The sequence below is a fragment of the Maniola jurtina genome, chromosome 18 (assembly GCF_905333055.1).
Source record: "Maniola jurtina chromosome 18, ilManJurt1.1, whole genome shotgun sequence".
In the NCBI taxonomy this organism is placed as follows: Eukaryota; Metazoa; Arthropoda; class Insecta; order Lepidoptera; family Nymphalidae; genus Maniola; species Maniola jurtina.
In genome coordinates, this window is record NC_060046.1 from 770,578 (window position 1) to 792,226 (window position 21,649).

Here is a 21,649-nt window from a genome sequence, read left to right on the forward strand (position 1 = left end):
AAAAAGAAAATTTTTGCTGTTGGCACTGTACGAGCGAATCGGAAAGATCTTCCAAATATAATGAAAAAATCACAGCCAAAACATCTTAGGCTACAAAAAAATCAGTTTGCAGCTGTAACTGCTAAACCTATTACAGCCATTAAATGGCTTGATACTAGAGATGTTAACGTTCTTACAACTGCCCACCATCCAACTGACACAGTATTAGTAAAACGAACTCAGAAAGATGGAACAAAGAAGGAAATCCTTTGCCCCAAAGCTATCGCTTGTTACACGCTCACTATGGGCGGAGTTGATCGTTTTGATCATTTCCGATCATCGTATCCGATCAACCGCAAATGTAGAAAGTTCTGGATGCGATTGTTCTTTTTTATGTTTGATGCTTCAATAATCAACAGCTACATCACTTACAGCACTACACACGTTGTGAATACGCATTCTCATAGAGAGTTTAGATTGCGATTAGCTCGAGGGTTGGTTTCAAACTTTACAAGTAAAAAAAATCGGCAGGTTGTTTTCAAAAACAAGAAGGGCTCTAACTTCGGCGTACCAGATGAAATTCGCCTCCTCAACGTTGGGATTCACCTCCCTGAAGAAGGAAATACCTACAAACGATGTCGTTTTTGCAGCACCAAGAAGGAAGAAAAGAGAACAAAAATATTATGTACATTTTGCCAAGTTGCACTATGTGCAAAAAAATGTTTTAAGTCTTTTCATGAGGCTTCTCCTCAGGAATAATTTTATTTGTACTTTATTCATGAATTTTATTTAATTTCCTTTATTTCGTTTAATTCAGTGATTACAGTCTTTTCGTGTTTAATTTATCTCATCTCTATATCAAATTTCATTCCCATTCAATTTAAGCCCTATTCAATTTCAAATCTACCCGCAGGTTGGGAAATTCCCAACAAATTGGCCACCCTGCACGGTTGTGTCAAACATTTCGCTTCACGCAAGTTTTTTTATCGAAAATTTACGTTTCTAACCTAAAAATATACGTATATTCGTATTTTTAGTTAAAAAACCGCGCGTCCGACAAAAAAATTGTTTCGGAGACATCAAATACCCTTTAAGACGCCCGGCCCGTGTAAACTCATCTTTAATCTATCAGGGCGGCACATTTCAATAGCCAACCCTTTGCATTTATAATATTATGTACGAGTAGTAGGAATACCTTTAATTTTTTTTTGCAATAATAAATATCGGAAGCAAAGTCAGCAGCCAGCGCTATATTTGAATAGTAATAAAAACTATTATAAAAACAAATAACCTTAACAGGCAAAGGGAATTATATTCCCACTTTCTTACACTTATGACAAGCATAATCGGGCAAAGGGAATCATTTTCCCACTGCAAAAAAAGGTATTTCCCCCCTCTCCCACTACTTTTAAATGTATTTTTTGGATTCTCCAGCATTAAATTACCCTAAACACGCTTCTAATTTAAAGTTTACTATTACACAGGCTCGCGCCTTATTAAGGGTTAAATGCCTAATAAAAATAATATTTTAGTAATATTCAAAAAATATTACGCGAAATAGTGATTACATTGTAAATAAATAAATCTTAAATGGGTATTCACTGTAAAAACAGTTAGTACCTAAATATACATATATTGTGTTATATACCTACCGTGAGTTTGCACCAAAAACATTAAAGGCCGATTCACACCAAGCACGCACACATGACACGTGCGTAGTGACGCGCGTAAACCCATAACACACCGGGTTACGCATACGTCCACGCTTTACGCAAGCGGTGCGCCATGTTTCATACAGTTACATACATTACAACGCAATGGTACGCGCTACGTCTACGCTTACGCAGCCGAACGAGCTATGAAATATGAGTATTTGACAGATCGTCGTATGTAACAGATCTCATAACTTGTTTTGATGAATTTCCGTTTGCACTGCAGAAAATCGGCTAAATTCTTTGACAGATTTCAAGATTTAACTGAAATGTCAAACAAGGTTTTGTTTTCAACAAACCACAACGTAAACGCAGTTGGATTCATTACGGATACAGTTTCCAGCAATATGTTTTTATATGCAGATGTTTAATCAGTGCAAACTCACGGTTGTAAGTTATTGTGATTCGATCAAATGCTTGCATTTTATTTATTTGAACAACAAACTTAAGAAACTGAATTTTAACAAAGTTTTTGTGATGTTTTCACACAAATGAAAACTTACACTTTATTGTAATACTAGTTAAATTATTTTAGAGTTACAATTTTATAAATTCCAAAAGACTGCCTAATTTTGAAATGCACACCAACCTGGCAGTGAAGTTACGTTACTTGTCAGTCAGATTTATTAATAGTTTACTCTTTGAGATATTTCGCTTAGCGCCGAAATTAATAATAATAACCAATCTTTCTATAATCTGTCAATAAGTTAAGCAACGTTGTTATTTGTCAAAATTGTATAGCTTTTTTTAGAGATGAAGAAGAGATGTGAATTCTAAACTTCTCTTGAAAATGATGGTTTGGGAATGAAAACTGTTAAGTATGTTTTGGAAGATTTGTGTGCAAGCACTAAGCAAATAACAACTTTGCTATAGGTGTATCGCTTGACTGACGCTGAGATCTATAGAGCGCACTTTGACTCTGCTCAGACTTAAGACACTGTTAAGACGAGACAGAATTGTACCAGCGCTATACCGCTGGCACAATTCTGTCTCTTTTTAACTGAAACTCAAGTCTAAGCAAAGTCAAAGTGCGGTCTATAGATTTCAACCCGAAAAGCTTGTGGGGTAGGGTGCGGGTTGAGGGAGGGTGACAGCAATATTGAATTCCTTTACTATAACGTCAACTGCCTCCCGCAACCAACGCCTCACAAGCTCACAATCCTATAACTTATCAAAAGATTACGGATAGATTGATAAAAAAATCGGCTACACAACGAGTGCTTTGCTACATTAAATTGAAAACTAAAAAAAACTGACGTCAAAAATAGGTTGCTGAGTTTGAATTGACAGAGGTGAATAGCCCATTTTAAAGTTAATAATTTAAGGTTGTATATAAATAATGCTGATAAAAGTTTGGGCGTAAATTAAGCTGAATTATAAAAGCTGTAGAAAAACGATTGCAGCTCGATTATAAATAATAAAAACCAGCTGAGATCTATAGAATGTACTTTGTCTTCGCTCAGACTTTCTGTTGATATAAGTCTATCTCGTTTTAACTCTGTCAATCTCCTGATTTTACTCAGTTAAATCATGACAGATTCGTGTCAGTTTTAACTCTTCCATTCACAGTCAAGATTTTTAGGGGACTGTTGAGACGACGTGTATCATATTCAACCTTAATGCATTGCATAAAGGTTGAATATTGGATAGGTCTTCCGAGTGGTCCCCTAAAGAAACCCCTATCTTTATTATGAACTCCATCCAGTATTAGTCTGAGTAGCCAAAGTAAGACTTGTAGAAGTTGTAGATCTCAGGCGTTAGTAACGCCACAAATGTAACGACAAAATTTACCGTTACATCTCTGGCCGTCGTAATACTAGATTGTGTCATCTTAAATAGATGATAGAACCCTCCATTTAAGATGAAACAAACAATATGCACAACTCAAGCTAGATGGAAGTCGATGTATGTACACATAACATGCATGATATTTTTAAAAGAATTCCATAAAAGTCAAAGTAAAAATTTTCATTTTTTTGAGTATATTTTTTTTTGTTTTTTTTTTTGTATTTTTTTTTGATTTTTTTATATTTATATAATACATTTTTAGTTTTTTTTTTTTTTTAATATTAACAGTTTTTGAGACACTATACTATTGAGTTTTCTTACAAATTACTCATTTCAAAAAGATTTATTGTACTCTTGTAATATTTCAGCTTGGCAGAGTGCCTCTTACATAAAATATAAGACTTATTACAAGAACGCTCAAAAAGTTGCCTGGCGAATATCTGTCTAATGCAATGGGTAATAAATGCGAATATGGGTTGTTTAGGGTAAAAATGAATTTGATCGATGCTTGGAAAGTTTTTGAATTTCATAAATGGTAAGAAAAATTCGGTGCTGTTTTATTTTATGGATAAAACAAAATATTTGTAAAACAAAATTAATGTGGTAAGTTCATATTTGCTTTAAAAAAGTTGAGCAATTCCATGAAAATATGTAAAATGTTTACTACATTGAACTACTTATTCTATGAACAAAACATTATGGAGAACATAATATTTTTACCCCAGCTATTTTCATACAGCTTATCGGGTTTTTTTACTTGCTTTAATATAACTAGCCCTATTTTATGAAAACTAAGCATCCATTCAGGGCAGTTTTGTGACGTTATTGCAGAGCAAGGATCGCGAGAGAAAAAAAAATACTACTACAATATTCAAGACTAGTGACACTATGAGAGGTAAGCAGAGGGTCCACTCAAAACAATTGTGATTCGCTAACTCAGTCATCATCACTGAATAAGAGTCATCAAGCTCGTTTGACATTTTATTATTAATCATTGAAGGTTTTCTACGAAAAATAATTTTTATATCGCTGAGGGAATCGGCAATGTAGACCCATCACCCAACTAATGTCAAATGAGTTTGATCGCTTTCATTTAGTGATGATCTCTATTAGCGAATCGCACGCTGCTGTTACCTCTCCATTTTGTACTGGTGACCAGTTAAGTTGGCCTGCCTACACTTCTAAAGCAACAGAGATCAAGGTTCCAACACGGTTGGTGTACATCCTAACAACATTTTATAAGAATTCCTATACTCTAAGATATAACAATTGTACAATCTCTTCTTTATTTTAAAGATATGCCTCTCTTATATATTTAACCTCGTCAATATAGGAATCCCGAGGTGGAAGCTAGGTATATACAGAGTGTTCCATTTCTTTGGGACAGTATGAGGAAAAATTTGGTGTTTTGTGGTTTAAAATTTCCTCTTACTGAGTTGTACACAAAAATTGAACAGAATGGAAAGGTCTAAAAGTACATTCCTTTCACAAGGTTTTTAAGGATGATTTTACTTTTATACTTTCCAATTAAGTTTAAGGATGCGTACATCAGTGCCAAATAAATGAATCAACCTGTATATAAGAAATGTTTCAGCATTTTATAGCATGCACAGCTAAATTTATGATATAGTAAGGCAACACAACAATTTAGCACCATAACGTTCACATACAATTTCTTATTGTTCAAATTATTGACACTTGAAAATGGTTATTGCTTATACACTGTGACTTTGTAGTCTAATTACAAACGCAAACCCATTACTGTACCAATGTCTACTATTTATTTTAAATAAAAATTTTAAAAAAAAAGTACATATAAAAACAGTTAATTAATTAAGAAGCTAAACTATACTCACAGGTCTAAATCTAGTGCTATCCTTTACTTCAGCAAGCAATAAGAAAGGGATAGCAATACATTAAGAGAGCTGTCACTGTATTAGTTAAGACATTGCGTACAACAGAATCAGCCACATTAAGTACATTAACTGATTCGCTTTTGTAAGATGACTAAAAAGACACTGTCTATAAACCAGCTGTGTAAACTTTAAAGGCCCATTCACACCCATTGCGTACACGTGACACGTGCGTAGGACGCGCGTAAAGCCCTAACACACCGGGTCACGCATAAGTCCACGCTGTTTACCATTGCGTTGCATACATCACAACGCAATGGTACGCGCTACGTTTACGCTTACACAACGCGTACGCAGCCTGTGTGAACGAGCTATATGCTGGACACATATTTATCGCGAGCAATGTTAGGACAAATTAATCAAAATCATTGATCTATGAGCCGGCCCAAAGTGGTTTCGTGTGTTCTAGGTGGTTCTGCTTATAGTAAATACTAATACCTTATCCACGGAAAGAAGTTAGTATAGCACTCTCTCTGTTAATCCCATACAAATGATAAGAGGCAAAAATGGCTGGTGACTCCAAATGGTTAACGCCCACGATATTTGCCTCTATCATTTGTATGGAATTACGTAACAGAGACAGCGCTATACTTACTAACTCATTTCCGCGGTTAGGGTCTGTACAAACGAGCCATTCGTCTCACCCTTACGCAACGACAAACTCACACTTTTCATAAATTTTGTATGAAGCTCCTTAACCGTTGATACTCTATTACTATTAATCAAGATACAGGCAGTTATTTGTTGTGTTGTGTGTGTATGTATTAATTTTTACACAGCTGGTCAATTTTTACAACAAATTTAAACAACAGCACCTCTTATTAGAAATGTACTAGCCCTTAATGAAAATTATTGCATCGTTAAAAATATACATAATAATATGATAGGTATTAGAAAACAATTTTTTCATTGGAATGTCACTAGGTTATAAGTCTTACTACGTAACAAATATACACTGCTTATACACAGTATTATACCCGTTTGAAATATAACTAACTATAAAGCGTGTTTGATAAATTATCTATCATGATCAAATAATTAGTGTCATAGACCTTTTCATTGTCTTTCCTGCTGAACAAACTGTCAAAAAGTCTTTATTTCTCAATTAAGTTGCCTTCAAACTACGGAAATATAATATAAAATATAAATATCGCTCATCCTACTTTTAAATATCACTGTTCACACTGTTAGATGTAATAATATTACATCTAAGTGTGAACAGTGACATTTAAAAGTAGGGTGAGCGATATTTATATACATATTATATTATATTCCGTAGTTTGAAATCAACTTTAAACATTATTTGGCGATTGTTAAAGATCTTAGATTAGTGATATTAATTTTAGAGTGTTTTATTATTTTAACTTTTCTAGAGCTGGGGCGTCACATACACACTAATATTATTTCCGACAGATTATACTATACATACATTATAGTCATACATTCAGCATATACACGCTGTATGAACAGTGTAAATTTTTGTTAGTAAGGACTTTAAATAAATATACTATGAGATTATAACGTAATAACAAAGCTATAAAATATTGCATATCTTGTCTTTTATGTGTCACAGACCACGTGGCTTCCCATCAAAGACGCTGAATCGTCATTTAACGCTCACCGGACGCTAGTATGTAGCTTTCATACAAAGCTATCGAATTTCATGACGATTCTATGCAGCGACGTAGCCTTGCCACTCTATCAAGAGTTTTTCATTTATATGAAAGCTGTACACAAGCGTACAGTAAGCTTAAAATGACGAATAGACGTCAATACAAAACGCCACATGGATGCACTAAGGGTCTATTCAGACGGGCCACACTTTAACAGTGGCAAAAGTGTCGTCAGGTCGGGGGGTCGTATTTGAATGGTCTCGCTGTAGGCTCTGTCTGATGTTGTGTTGTCGTCACATTTTATGGCCGAGATCTATAGCACTTACTTTGACCTTGCTTAGACTATTTACGGCCGGATTCTGAGCCTTTTTGAGGACGCCAGTTAATTGGGACTTACGAAAGCCAGAGTGGCCTGGTTTTTTTTTCAAAAGTTATTTAATTTATTAAAGTTGCGATAAATAGTAACTCATAGCACTATACTGGCCTAAAATTAATTATTTTCCCATAGGGGCACTATTAATTAATTTTAGACCAGTGTGTTGCTACAACTTACGATTTACAGCAATTTAATTTGAATTAAAGTCAAAAACTGTCACCAAGAGTTTGGAGAGAAAGCGAGCTTACCAGAAAAATGTGATTTTGTTGCGACAGACCGCACGCACGTTTTCGACAGTTTTTGAACGTTACTGTTGTTGTTGTTGCACGTGCGAATTTTGAGTTGGGTTTTCATAAGTTTGTGTACTGCGACATTTTTGTCGCTCGTCGTGTCGTTGTGGCACGTCTGAAATGACCCTTATTGCATTTATACAGCCCCACAAATCGCGATGGTACAAAACTTCGTCCGCCAATGCACCGCCAAGCGTAAAAAAAACCTAAATGCAATACACGAGTTTAAAAGTTTTTTTTTGTCATTTACTCTTTACACCGTACAAATAACAACTATTTACATAAAACAATACATTCCTAAAACGTCCCAAATAACTCTTTTTTTATATCTTTCTCATTTCTTACTATGTACAATATATAAATAACTTATAAACGATATAATATAAATATTAAAAATGAACAGATACATATATCGAGGCATCGCCACTATTTCTTATTTATTTATATAGTGAGTACATTTTGAGATCTCAGTCGCCATTTTAGCTCTATATGTCAACTGTCATGTAACTGTCAAAGTCAAAGACACTGTCAAAGTACGGTTCACCTTTAAATTAAGGACTAAAATCGTACTTTTGACATGATTGTTGACAGATCTAAAATGGTGAGTGAGGTCTCAAAATGTATGCATTATATTTAGTTTTTTTTTGTTAAAATACAGGGTGATTTTATAGAATTCGACGGCAGCAACGCTAATCGTTAAACCTCTTGGAAAAAGTTACTCCAAATAATTTTTTTTTTACTATTTTCTTTGTATAAAATGTCGATTTCACTCAAATAAAAATAATTTATAAAATAACAGTGCAACCGTATAGGAGCAGATTCATCTTTTTGTATATTTTTGTTATTCAAATTCCTTTGAATATGGACCATTTTTTGATTGCATTTTATATTATAGCCAAACTTTTTTTTAATACATAATTAGAATTCGGTTGAACTGTCGGATAATCACTGGGGTTTTGGGAACATTTTCCTATACATATTTGACGATTAGTGTAGCAACCAGTTAAAAAACCATTCTGTATAGAGTCAAGTGAACATGGCTGGGTATAATGTCACTCTAATATTGTTGTTCTGAGATAATTAACCTATTCAGTCGTGTTGATTCGGATCAACAAGCTAGGTAAACATAACTTTGTTAGATAGAACAACCAAAATTTCGACAATCATAGTGAATTGTGATGTGTTTAAGTCTAAGACTAAAGGAAATAGACAGTACATCAAATGCAAGAACATGAAGCAGCTCAAGAGAAGCCAATTTTTATAGCCAGAAACCAACCGAGTGCCATGGGCTTGTATGCTGTCTTTCAGTGAGTAAAGCTGATTGCACATTCAGCATTACCGCAATTAAGATATTTTTAGTACTGGAAATGTAGGGGACGTTAAGAAACGGCCAAAAACGTACGGTGTGAATTACGATTTTTGAACCATTCACACGTTATTAATTGTACTGCAAGAAAAATGTAGTTTTAACCATGTGGACGGTTTTATACTCAGTATATGCGTCATAAAGCGAATGTACAATGTTCATAATGTCACAGAAATTGACAGGAATTGTGGAAAAAAATCGCGCGGTGAAATTTTGCAGTGCAGGCTTACCCTTATTCGGCGTGTGGTTCGAATACTGCAACGTGTGATCCATATAATGAATATCTTTGTTCATATATAAGCTGTCTATGTTTTTCCTTTAGTCTTTGGTCTAAGTTATGAAAATAAATTATTAAAGCTATCCTTAACCCTATATTACTAAACAATATTATGGCACTATGGACAAAAACATATAATTTTCATAGTAGCATTTGTTTTAAACGTAATATTAGGTAATATAATATATAAAATATGTAGTATTTAACAATATCCCCTTAAAATATATGAATGGCTCAAATAGTGGAGATTTCTTTAGGAGCTACTTAATAGTTTTAGTAGTTTTCAACTACACTTCACTGACTAGGGGTTGTGATCCATCAATGCGCTAAACTTGAAACTAAATAACATGCACTTTTAATTTAGCACATTTTTAGTTGTTCCTTTGGTTTTGTACTCAACTCTCTTAACTAAATTGGCAGAGCTATAAAACCCACTTTGAATTTGCTCAGACTTTAGTTTTAGTTAAAACGAGACAGATTTATGGCAGCTATATAACGCGGTCTCGTTTTAATAGTTTCTTAAATCTGAGCAAAGTCACGAGAGCTCTAATCTCAAACTTAGTAGTATCCTTTTCCACAGAAACATTTAGTAAAGGATAGCAGTATTATTACCCTTTAAATTTAGTTGAGATATTTGCGTACAAGCTATCGATGGGTTTTTCATTTAGAAACAATTTTAGCAACAGTGATGTATACTTTAAAGGATTTTCTCCGATATTTTTTGGAGTTTTAAAACTAATCGCACATTTATTAGCACGCATAGTTAGCACGTATCGTTAGGGCGCTATTTGAGTGCTCAAAATCAGAATAACTTCGAGTTGACTACAGAAAACGCACTGAAGAAAAATAATGGTATAAAAGCGTTCCTGGGATGTAAATTTTCACTTGTCCCGAATCTGCTAATCAATAACTTAATGGTTGATCCACACATACCGCCGGTTTGAACTCGGCGGCATGTGTGGATTCACCGTTATAGGAGAGCACTACAAAGTTTAAATTGTTCATATTTTTAAAAATATAAGAATCAGATTCACAAAAACCATTGAGTCTTAATACATTAACATGATTCATTAACATAATAATCCTAATTACTTATTAATTACATAAAGATATAGCAAGATTCAGTTGATTTTTGTAAATCTAAGTCATATATTTTTGAAAATATGAACAGTTTAAACTTTGAAGCGCTTTCCTGTAAAGCTGTTGATATTCAGATCTGACAATGGTGATAAAAAACAGGCGTTATCTTTAACGTTTCGACGCGTCTTTATGTTGTTTTGATTTCTTCGACATTTTCATCGTGTATTCATAACGTTTCTTCGGCGCATTCAAATCTCACTGACGAAGACATTCGATTTTTTTAGCACCAAACAGTCCGCATACATGTGCGATCAGAATTATATATCTTTTTATCTCTATAGGTGATCGCATACGGTCGCAATCCTAATGTAAATGCATATGAGCAGTAGCAAGATTCAGCAGGATCTGGGGCAATGAAGAAATGCTGATGACATCAGCAGATCTATTTTATATCCTAGTGGTTATATAATTTAGTTGTACACAATGGAAACTGTCAGACTTCTAGTTTTCCATTCAGTAACTTCAGTGATTATACTATGTTAAATAAAAAATTGTGTGTAAATGGACGCGAGATTCCATTTTGAAAATTCAACGGCAAATGGTTTTTATCAGGACTGAAAAAAAAGCAATTTTTTTAAATAGGTATAAAACTTTTTTTTTTTTAATAAAAAAGATCAATCGAAAAAATAATCGCTTGTTTTCGATTGTTTAATTGTTAAGTAGGTAAAGCGTGCGGGTCTGGCACAAATCAATCGAACATCGAATGCAATTGCGCGATTGATTTAGATTTATGCATTCCAGACCGCGTGCGCTCCGCATTCGAAGCTTCAACAATCGACTGTCAACTTTTATTCGATTGTTTTCTGTTGAAAACGTATAAATCGACAATGGACTGTTCAATGCCTTTGATTGTTTTTATTTTTGCTGTAATACGGAATAGATTTGCTGATACGTCAACATGATTCCATTTTTAAGACACTCCCGATGCTACTGACATTTCTAGCATTTTCAGTTCATTTCTTGCGCCCGTGTGCGACCCCCTTATATCTTTGGACAGTCTAAGTACTACGCTAACTCGCTACATACAGCTAGGTATTAACAGTCAGTCGCATATCACAGCCTGTGAGGTTATTATATTATTGTAACGCGTTACCGGCCTCTATTTGGACTGTACCCTATACATATTTAAGCCCAGTTTACATGGAGAGAGTTCCTCGTGAATTTTAAGTCGACGAAAGAACAATGAATCCATCTTTCCAAGATCACAAAAGAAAAAAATACACACAGATTATTAATTTCGACCATAAAATAGCAACAGGTTAATCCAGAAGGGGGCTTGACAGTTTTATTCAACTCTTACTCCTGATCGGTTACTAGTTTTCTACGCATTGTACTGGAATGCTAAATTACTTGGCGGCACGGCTTTTAGGCAGATAACTAGCCTCGGCCGAAGCCTTCCATCAGACCCGAGCCAACTTAAAACGTGTGAATGTCCTAGGAATTAAGCGCTGGACTTTTGCACTTTTAAGTATGGTCATTACTGGTCCTCAAAAATCTTACTTTGACAGCCGCAACGTAACAACCTGTGAAACTCTCTTCATGCAAAACAAGGTTTACTAAACTATAGAACTTAAGTTAGCCATGTTAAATACTAATAGTAATTTTATAGTATTTTTGGTTAAAAAATATATTTTTAATGACTTTGTAACTAAAGTAACGGCCGAATATTTTAAGGCCCCTTTCACACGACATTACCACGTGTTTTTTGCAGGATAGATTTTACCGGATACGTAGTGGCGCATACACTGACTGTTCACTCGGTTGACACTGTGTGCGTTTTTTTGAGGTACAAACGTATTAATGGTTCTCTCATAATCAATGTATGTGTCACTAGGTATTCGGTAAGGTTTATCCTGTAAAAAACGTGCAGTGTAGATGCCGGATGAACAGGGCCTAATGCCACTTTATTTAGCTGTAAGGACAGAATGCTACGTCAATCAAAATTAAGGGCGCGCTTAAATTTTGCGTAGCATTCATTATTTAAAGGTAAGTGAATGAGAAGTAAATTAGATTTAAAGTAATTGTCAACATTAAGGCGGATTTACATAGTGTCAGTAACTTTCCGTATACTACTTGAATTGAAATTAATTCACACAATATCAGATCTGACTTCCAAGTCTGTAAACTGGCTTTATAGCAAGTTTCACATTGCTTTCAGAATCAATACTGACGTAATGTAAAAAGATAGTAAATAATACATTGACAGAATATTTGAGACTCAATTCAATTCCCACCATATCAATAACTGACTCAAATGTGAATCCCCCCTTAACAAACAGTTTTGAGACAGCACTCACTTACACCATGTCAGTAAGTGATCAAGTATAAATCCACCTTAAATGCAAACAGTCACATGACTCACAATAAGCCTTACTTGCAGTTTTGAAACAATACTGAACTTACGCTATGTCAGTAACTGACCCAGTGCAAATCCGTCTTAAATGCATATAGTTACGTACATACTTAATATAAATCTGGCCTTACTCACACCGATTTTGACAGCACTCAGATAAACTCAGATTACGCCATGTCAGTAACTGCCTCAGTGTAAATCCATCTTAAATGCAAATAGTTACGTGACTCAATGTAAATCTGACTTTACTCACACCGATACAGCACTCAGATAAATTCAGATTACGCCATGTCAGTAACTGATCCAGTGTAAATCCACCTTAAAGACAAACAGTCACGTGACTCAATGTAAATCCAGCCTTACAATTTTGCGACAGCACTCCGCTTACCATATCGGTAACTGACTCAATGTAGATCCGCATTAAATACAGCTTCATGTGATGCACTGACTTGAATTACACGGCATCAGTACCACATCAACCCTAAAGCGGAATTTACATTACGAAATTAGTATAACAACACTAATTTCATTTTATCAATTGCACGTGTAAACATCTTATTTCATAATGCATGCATTACGAAATTAAACATTTACATGTGCAGTTTATAATAAAATTAATGTCCTGAAACTAATTTCGTAGTGTAAATTCAGTTTGAGGTTGAGTTTCTAATAACTGACACTATATATCTTTTTGACTTTCGAGGGGCGTAATCCGGCCGCGACCTCTATTATGACCTAATAAAATTCATACTAAATATTCGGTCAGCAGCCTATGCCAAAGCAAAATTTACACTACAAAATTAGTGGCATGAAATTAGTTTAATTTCATGCCACTAAACCAAGACATTCATTTCATTACCAATTGTAAGTGTAAATGTCTTATTATTATACGAAATTAGACGTTAACACGTGCAATTGATAATGAAATTAATGTCGTGAAACTAATTTCGTAATGTAAATTCCGCTTTAGTTTTGCAACTTCTGCTAACTTCACTCAGAACTTCATATGGTAGGAAAAAATAAACTTGTGAAGTTAGCAGATATCAAGCTATGCTTGTTCACACTTGGAAAAGATGTTTCCACAAATGTGATGAAGTGCCATTGGGGAGTATCATGGTAAACATGGTTTTTGGAGACTATTTGATACTATGTTATCATGCCTGTATTCTTGTACTTTTGATTTGTAAATCATAAGTAGTACAGATACATGATACCTTTGTCGGTACACAGTACCATATCTTTGTCTAACCTAGTAGTGGGCAGATGGGTTATAATACATCTGACCATATGACCAAGTTATTGCGCTGTTGTCCACGTTAGAAGCAGGCACACAGCAAACAACTATGTTAATAACGGTACTTTAACCGGTATTAATAACGGTACTTTTACCGATATTAATAACGGTACTTTCACTGGTATTAATAACTGTATTTTACCGGTATTAATAACGGTATCTAGATAAGTTAACGGATTTATTGGTATCGTTATTTTATCGTTACTTTTTAACGTACCTTGGCAACGCTACGAAAAAATCCGGTAGTTCGGTCCGTGGTCTGGACGATACACTTTCCCATGTTTCCGCACACTTGTCCATGTTATAATCTTGATACACTATGCCCAAGTATTGGCACATAACTTGTCCATGTCTTAGTTACTATATGATACAGTGGTCCACGTCAGTAGTGGGCATACATGGTCACTATGATACACTGCACTGCGGCGGGCGCGCACGCGTCGCACGGCGCGTATCATCGCTGCGGCCACGCGTCGCGCAGGCGCAGGCTGGCGGCGAGGCGCTTGTGGCTCGTGCGGAACGTTTCCACGATCTTCTCGAACATGAGCGGGTCGTATACCGTGCGGGCTGTGTTCGTCAGGTCGAAGGGCTCTGGACAAAAGGGTTGATTACAAAAATAGTTCAAACCATTAATTAAATTCACTGGTGCATTCTGCTAGGCATTATTTGTTTATCCGGCAGTGAATATTACAAATCAAGCTTGAAGACAAAGCTTAAGAGTGCCATGACCGGAATAGCCGCAGCACGCTCCGAACACCGGTTGCGGCGAGGCAATACGCACCTTCGACGCACAGCAGCTTCCAGTGCGCGGGGTCGCCGCCGGGCGTGGCGGCGGCGCGCGCGCGGCACTCCCACACGGGCACGCGGCGCGCGGCGCGCACGGAGATGGCCATCTGCTCGTAGGGGAAGTCCGCGTAGTACTTGAGCATCTGCAGGAACAGCGCGCCCAGCGGCATGCGGTTGTGCGCGCGCCGCGGCGACTCGCCCGCGCGCGGCAGCACCGCCGGCGACGTGCCGCCTGTGGTGCGGAGTTGTTACACATTACCCCAAAATGCATGGATTTGAATCGCTCTAGCAATGCGCGGGGCTGCAACTGCTTGTATAGTATGGCATATTATTGTAAATTGAACACTTGAAAAGACCAACTGCCGAGTTTCTTGCTGGTTCTTTTCCGTAGGAACAGCATTCCAAACCAGTGGTAAATTATTTTGACAATTCAAAAACACCAAAGTTTACATGAATAAAAATATTAGTATATTCTATTCTATTCTAAAGAAAATAAGTAAGATAAAATTCAGTTAAAACAAGACAGATTTATATCTATCTACTTATCTTTAGTAATATAATAAAGAGGTAAAGTTTGTAAGTTCGTTTGCAGGGGGGTCATCTCTGGAACTACTGAACCGATTTTTAAAATTCTTCCACCAGTAGAAAGCTACATTATTCCTGTTATAGTCACATAGGTTATATTTCGTTTTAAATCATTAGAGACCTCTACGAAAATTGTAATAAGCTACCCGCGCGAAGTCGGGACGGGTAGTTAGCGATATGACGCTGTCTCGTTTTAGCAGTCTTAAGTCGAAGTTCGCTCTATAGATCTCAGCCTTGTTTACTTTAGAAGTCGAGTTAGAGAGGAGTACTCACATTGCAGGAAGTGTATCACCATGAGAGTGAGCGCGTAGGAGGACAGCGTGCGGCGCCGCGCGTCGTTGATCTTGTGCGAGCGCGCCCACAGCTTCATCGCCGCCACAAGGGGTCTCACGCGCCAGTCCACTGCCAACGAAATTATCCTTTACTTCACTGTGTTATGTATAAGTTGCAGCGAAATGGCATTAGCCGGGAGTTAGTTACATCCCACAGGGATATGGCTATGGACTCAACAGACTCCAAGTAACCAAGTAAATAAGATGTTTTGTACTTTTTTTGCCAACCCTGCCTCTAATGTCTTTTTTGAATAAAAATAGCGAGCAAACGATTACCGCCGCCCATGAACATTTGTAATACCAGAGAAACAGCCAATATGTTGCCTGCCTTTCAGGAATTCGTTGGTCCACCGCTTGAATAGCCCCATGTTGTAATCGAATAGAAATTCAGCAGAAGGAGGATTTTTGTAGTTTTGAGTGATGAAAGTCATGTTGTGTCACTAAGAAAGGGGTGATAACCCTCAGCAATGAGCGATGCGACGTAGAGAGAATGATCTTACTTCTGGAGTAGCAGTAGAGCAGGTTGGTGTTGCGGATGCCGACCACGTTGTTGCAGTTGAGGTCCACCTGCAGTCCGTTGCGCGCGTCGCGGAACTTCAGGATCGGCACCTTCGCGTGGATCACTTCCGCGTCTGCAAACACAGACAATATCAATTTATGAACAAAGTAGACAATGCCCGCATCTGCATGCTAGTTTATTAATAAAAATCCTACGAGTACTCTTTAATGCTCTGTTCTGAGACATAAAGGAAACTATTTCCATCCCATGGATGTAAACGTTGAAATTGAATAAACGAATGAGCAATCAAAAGGATAGAATAGAATATATTTTTTATCAAATCGTCAAAATAATTTACCACTTGTTCGGAATGCCGTTCCGACCGAGAAGAACTAGCAAGAAACTCGGCGGTTCTCTGGCGAATGTACAAGACGGAATACCCGGTTGAGTTTGTTGTGGGCTCTTCTCAGACTTGGGCGCGTTTGGAACCCTTGTAGATTTAGTTTTAAGTTTACATAATTAATTATCACCACTATATCATCTTTCAAATCTAAAAAATTGGACAAACAAAAGGTGTACAATATTACCTATTTTGAATAATTTGATTTTGATTTTTGAATAGGCGAGTGAACGCGTACACAAGTATCCCCACTATTATCGCTCATGCCTCTAGATCCGTGCGGGTGTCTATACTTAATGGTAACAGGAGAATATTGACTGGATCAATATGATAAAACCATACTTACTCAGACTTGGACAGGTCCATGTCCGAAGAGTCCAGACCGAAACCGGACATTGTGGACCCCACCACATATAGTCCATACCGGGGAAATATTGACTAAGATCATACTAACTGGGGTCAAAGCTCTTGATGTAGCTGAGTAACAGGTTGAGGTGCAGCAGCGCGTGCTCCCGCGGCTCCACGTCCACTAGAGCGCGCACGTACAGGCACAGGTCCATGTCTGAAGAGTCCAGACCGAAACCGGACATTGTGGACCCCACCACATATAGCCCATACCGGGGGAATATTGACTGGAACAATATAGTAAGGTTAACTAGTGACAACCATAGGATTTCAGTAGGTGATGGCTTAGGCACCAATCATTTTCATTAATAATGAGTGATCAAAATCTCCTTTTGTAATTTTTTGTTCATACCAAACCTACTTTGGACTTCAGATTTTTTTTACACCAAAAGAATCACTTTGTTTCATTCAGCTTCACCAAGGTTAAGGATACCTTCGTTTCGCTACTCAGGTCACTAACCACCTTCTTTGCTCTGGGTTTCATTCAGAATCTAATTCGCGAGCTTCTAGCTTCACCCTCATAAATACCCTCTAGGAGTGCAACAGACAAGACTATGTGGAGTTGGGCTAGTCAGATTTAATTCAGCAGGGTGATTTAGAACACTCCATTCGGTTAGTTATCGTACAAAAAGTACATCTTATCGTACGATAACTTACTGAATCAGTGTTCTGAATCAGCCTGCTGGGCTACTTTCGACCGAATCTACTTGAAGTCAGGGTGATCTTTGTTCAGGACTATGTTATTATGAGAAATAGAAAGATTTTTGTTCAAATAAAACTTTTACAAATACTTTTGTACTACAAATGCATCGTCAACTTAATTTACCACTGCTAGCTGGTTCGGAATGGTCTTCTACTGAGAAGAATTAATAAGAAACTCAGCAGTTTATTTTCTAAGAGATTCGATTTACAACATTGCCATTTCCCGCGTATTGCCGGAGCACTTAACATAAAAACAATAAGAATGTAATTTTATTCAAAGTCTAAAGGCATTCAAATACCTATAATTCTTACGTACGACTTATGCAGTTAAAATTGTCTAGGTCAAAGCCAAATTGATAAAATTGAGTTTTGACTATAATTGACAGCTGTAGTTGGAGCAGCAACACACCTTGATAGTCATGAAGAGATATCTCCAGAGATTCATCTTCTTGCGGAAGGTCTCCTCTGTCTGCTGCGATCTCATGAACTTGTCCCACATCTCCTGCGACAGTGAGTCGTACCGGGATCCTGTAGAAACAATTATACCAAGTATTTTCCATATTTTCTCCCCTTAGGCCTAGGGGATAAATTTGCAAAAGCTGATACAACCTAACTTATTAGGGTCTGTACTCAGTACGCAAAGGGTGCCAATGCAACACAACTGCTCATTTCCAACACATGGGTCCTAAATGGACCACATGCAGCTCACTTTTTTTTTATTTTTTTTATTTTATGGAAACAGTCCTATAATTAAATGACAGGCAATACATGTTTAAAACACTCAAACCACAACTGTTTCCAATAAAACATTTTTATTGAGTTTTTGATTTTCTTTCAATAGAATTAATCAATTTACGGTTCGTAAAAATTAGGCATAACGAAACACATGTGCAGAGTGCCAGGCAGACCTAGTGCCAATCGCTTACAGACTAGACTCACCATTAAGCAGGTCGTCAGGCGTGAACCTGACTTGGAAGGGGTAGTTCGCACTGAAGTAGTGCTCTAGGCCAGGGCGGCGCGGGCGCAAGTCACGACGCCCACGCCCGCGCCACTCACGCGTCACTATGCCATTGTCTCTGTCCCTCTCGTGCGACACTGTGCCGTTTTCCCTGTCCCTCTCGCGCTTATTTTTGTTCTCCCCTGCAGACAATGCGCGACATCACATAACAGCATGACTATAAGCAAGTTGGGCTCATTGGTCACGTGACCCAAAAAATATACCTACAGCGGAGCGCCATTTCAACGGTGTTCGCGTTTTTTTTTCTTTGACATAGTTTAGCTAGTTTTGTTAGGCACAGTTGTCATCTGTGCCCAACTTACTCTGATGCTGTAAGGAATTATATTGCTAAGTTGTGGTGATCCCACAGGATTTGTAAAGAATCATCTCTTTAAGTATTATATTATCATAATAATATATCTATGGTATTATGACACTGGCCATCCTGTAGAGTGTAGACTCAAAAGTAAATGAATCTATATCACTTATCTCTTAAAGGTGACAAGGCCAAATCTGTTAGATATTATGTTTCAATTTATCTGAGTTATTTATAGTTATTATAATGTTATGTTGATACCATTATAATTTCATAATATAATCTTGTTTACCACAATATAGCATTTATTAAGAAGCAGGGATTATTTGTGCAATAAAGTAGTTACCAATGGATTGAAAATCAATAATTGTTAAGGCCTTTTTAATTAAATAATATACTGGCATATGCTTTCATGGGTCACAGACCACATTGTATGTTGATGGTGCTATGGCATAAATTTTCATGCAAGTGCCAACAATAACTGTACAAATTTTCATCTAAAATCAGATAAATAATGCAAAAATGCATAGGTAACCAATATACTGACAAACATTCACTTTTATGTTATGTACAATAAGATACAAGATGTTCAATATACCAACATACAGCTCAAATGGCTAGATTTAGGATTTGGCATGTAGATTTCTTTTAAGTTATAGAGAAACTTCCACCAAGTAAGGATACCTATTCACAAATTCTGAGAAAGGATATCGTGTTCAGATGTCAAAGTGGAGTAAATTTTAGAGTAGCTGTCTGTATCTTTTAAAGATTTATAGATACAACAACAAAATGTACAATTTTAAAATTCAGAAAAAAAAATATTTTAATTACCTTTTTCACTGGACTTATTAGAGCCAGAACCACTGCTCGAGAGGCTCGAGTCATCTGAGTCATATCCAAAGGCGATTTCGGGTTTGGGCGGCTGGTGGGCTTTGCGTGGATGCCAGCGCCGGCCTCTCGGGCCTCCATTTATTTGCAGAATATCTATAGGTTGCGGCGTCAGCTCTTGCACGAAGAAAATCCCCCCTGCCTCGTCAAATCCACTGTCCCCGTGGTATATCACAGGCGAAGCTTCATTCATTTTGCCTCGATAGACGATATCTACCGGCGAAAAGGTTAGGATTTTAGATTAGGAACAAGGAAGAACGTGAGACGAAATAATATTTTAGACTCACCTGTTTTATGAGCGTTACAACTGATGACGTCTTGCCTATTCGGTCACTTATTGTATCATATTATTAGACGTTTTATTATATTGCGACGTCGAAATTCTACTTTTCCCTTATTTATTGGTCCGACGAAATTCGAGACGTTTCGTCAAAGGTCCTTTTCTTGATATGTCGAATGGCGAATTAGTGCTAAGAATATAGAAGCCCGTTCAACGTACTTCTCGCTGGGCTCTCACAACGCGAACAGACCGCACTTTTACTATTTCGACGCCGTCAATATTAATTTATCCACAAAATTGAAGGTAAATCTATAATAAATTATTAATGAAAAAATCCGCCATGACTTTTTGAGCAACACTAGCGACATCTGACAGTAGTCAGAATAGCTGTTCACACACGTGATATTAACTTTTTTTTCAGTTCGAATTTTACGATTCCATTTTCAGTCAGTGTTTTATACTGTGTACCAAAAATTTTTGTTAGGCTAAAATGAGATCTATTACATTATCTTAGGGTAGCTATTTCCATTATGATCGGTAGCTATCTAAAAGCGGTCCTGGTGAGAAGGCTTCCGGGGGTAGTGTGTCCTTGTCTGACGTCTTGCCAGCTCAACTAATTTATTGGGTTTGGTAGTAATGGTAGAAAATTTTATATTTAGTATTTTTATGATTTACCAAAACGAACAATCCATAAACTTTGCAACTCAATTTTAATATTTCTACAGTTTATATGAATAATAATTATCTCGTTGTATTTAGAAAATAATCTAATAATACTGAGTAAAAGTAGTACTTAAATGTTTGGGACTGGTAATACTAAATGCAATATGGTGGTTTGTTTACTTGGTTGTTTGGTTGATTTTCGTACTTCGATTTGCGATTGTGTACATTTTCATAATAAACCTGTTTGTTTTTCATGAAAAATGGTGAATTCAAGTTGTGTGACAGGTGCAAAAATGAGTTTTATCCTGGTAGCAGCTTTTCTTTCCACAGGTAAGTAAAAACAACAATCATATTCTTTAGGTTAACCATGAATTATGTGGATCAAAGATTTTTCTAGTTTCGTAGAAGTAGGCAGATACGTCCCGACTGACTTAAATTGGAGATTTATACTAATAATCTACTATTATAATAAAAATGAATCTCTGAAATGTTTGTACGCGCATAGCTTCCGATCGACGGCACCAAATTGGATATTTCATTTTTTATTGTGTTTGTTAGTATCAGGAGATGGTTTTATAAAAAATATTATTCGAAATTCCCGGGCGAAGCTGGGTCGGGCAGCTAGTTTTTAATATAGAAAAATCTTAGTTCGAAGTTGGAAATACTGTCCGACGAACGGCGAAGCTCTTGACTTG

General features: G+C 36.7%; 1 protein-coding gene across 1 annotated transcript; it reads right to left on the reverse strand.

The window, feature by feature from the left end:
- Positions 1-1,482: 1,482 nt before the first annotated feature.
- On the reverse strand, positions 1,483-20,649 carry LOC123874577 (poly(A) RNA polymerase gld-2 homolog A-like). The gene is made up of 9 exons (XM_045920051.1): positions 20,299-20,649; positions 19,955-20,224; positions 18,750-18,950; positions 18,220-18,338; positions 17,158-17,335; positions 16,305-16,436; positions 15,746-15,874; positions 14,883-15,119; positions 1,483-14,692 (listed from the first exon to the last, which is right to left on the reverse strand). The coding sequence occupies exons 2-9, from the start codon at positions 20,202-20,204 to the stop codon at positions 14,556-14,558; spliced, it is 1,383 nt and encodes a 460-aa protein (XP_045776007.1). The 5' UTR covers positions 20,205-20,224; positions 20,299-20,649; the 3' UTR covers positions 1,483-14,555.
- Positions 20,650-21,649: the final 1,000 nt, after the last annotated feature.

What these genes read in the sequence shown, in the direction of transcription:
- LOC123874577 (XM_045920051.1), bottom strand. Translation starts at nt 20,204, where the DNA reads ATGAATGAAGCTTCGCCTGTGATATACCACGGGGACAGTGGATTTGAC. An exon ending in ATCTCTTCATGACTATCAAG is followed by an intron (nt 17,336 to 18,219) that starts GTGTGTTGCTGC and finishes ATATTGTTCCAG; the next exon opens with TCAATATTCCCCCGGTATGG. An exon ending in GCTCTACTGCTACTCCAGAA is followed by an intron (nt 15,875 to 16,304) that starts GTAAGATCATTC and finishes TTTCGTTGGCAG; the next exon opens with TGGACTGGCGCGTGAGACCC.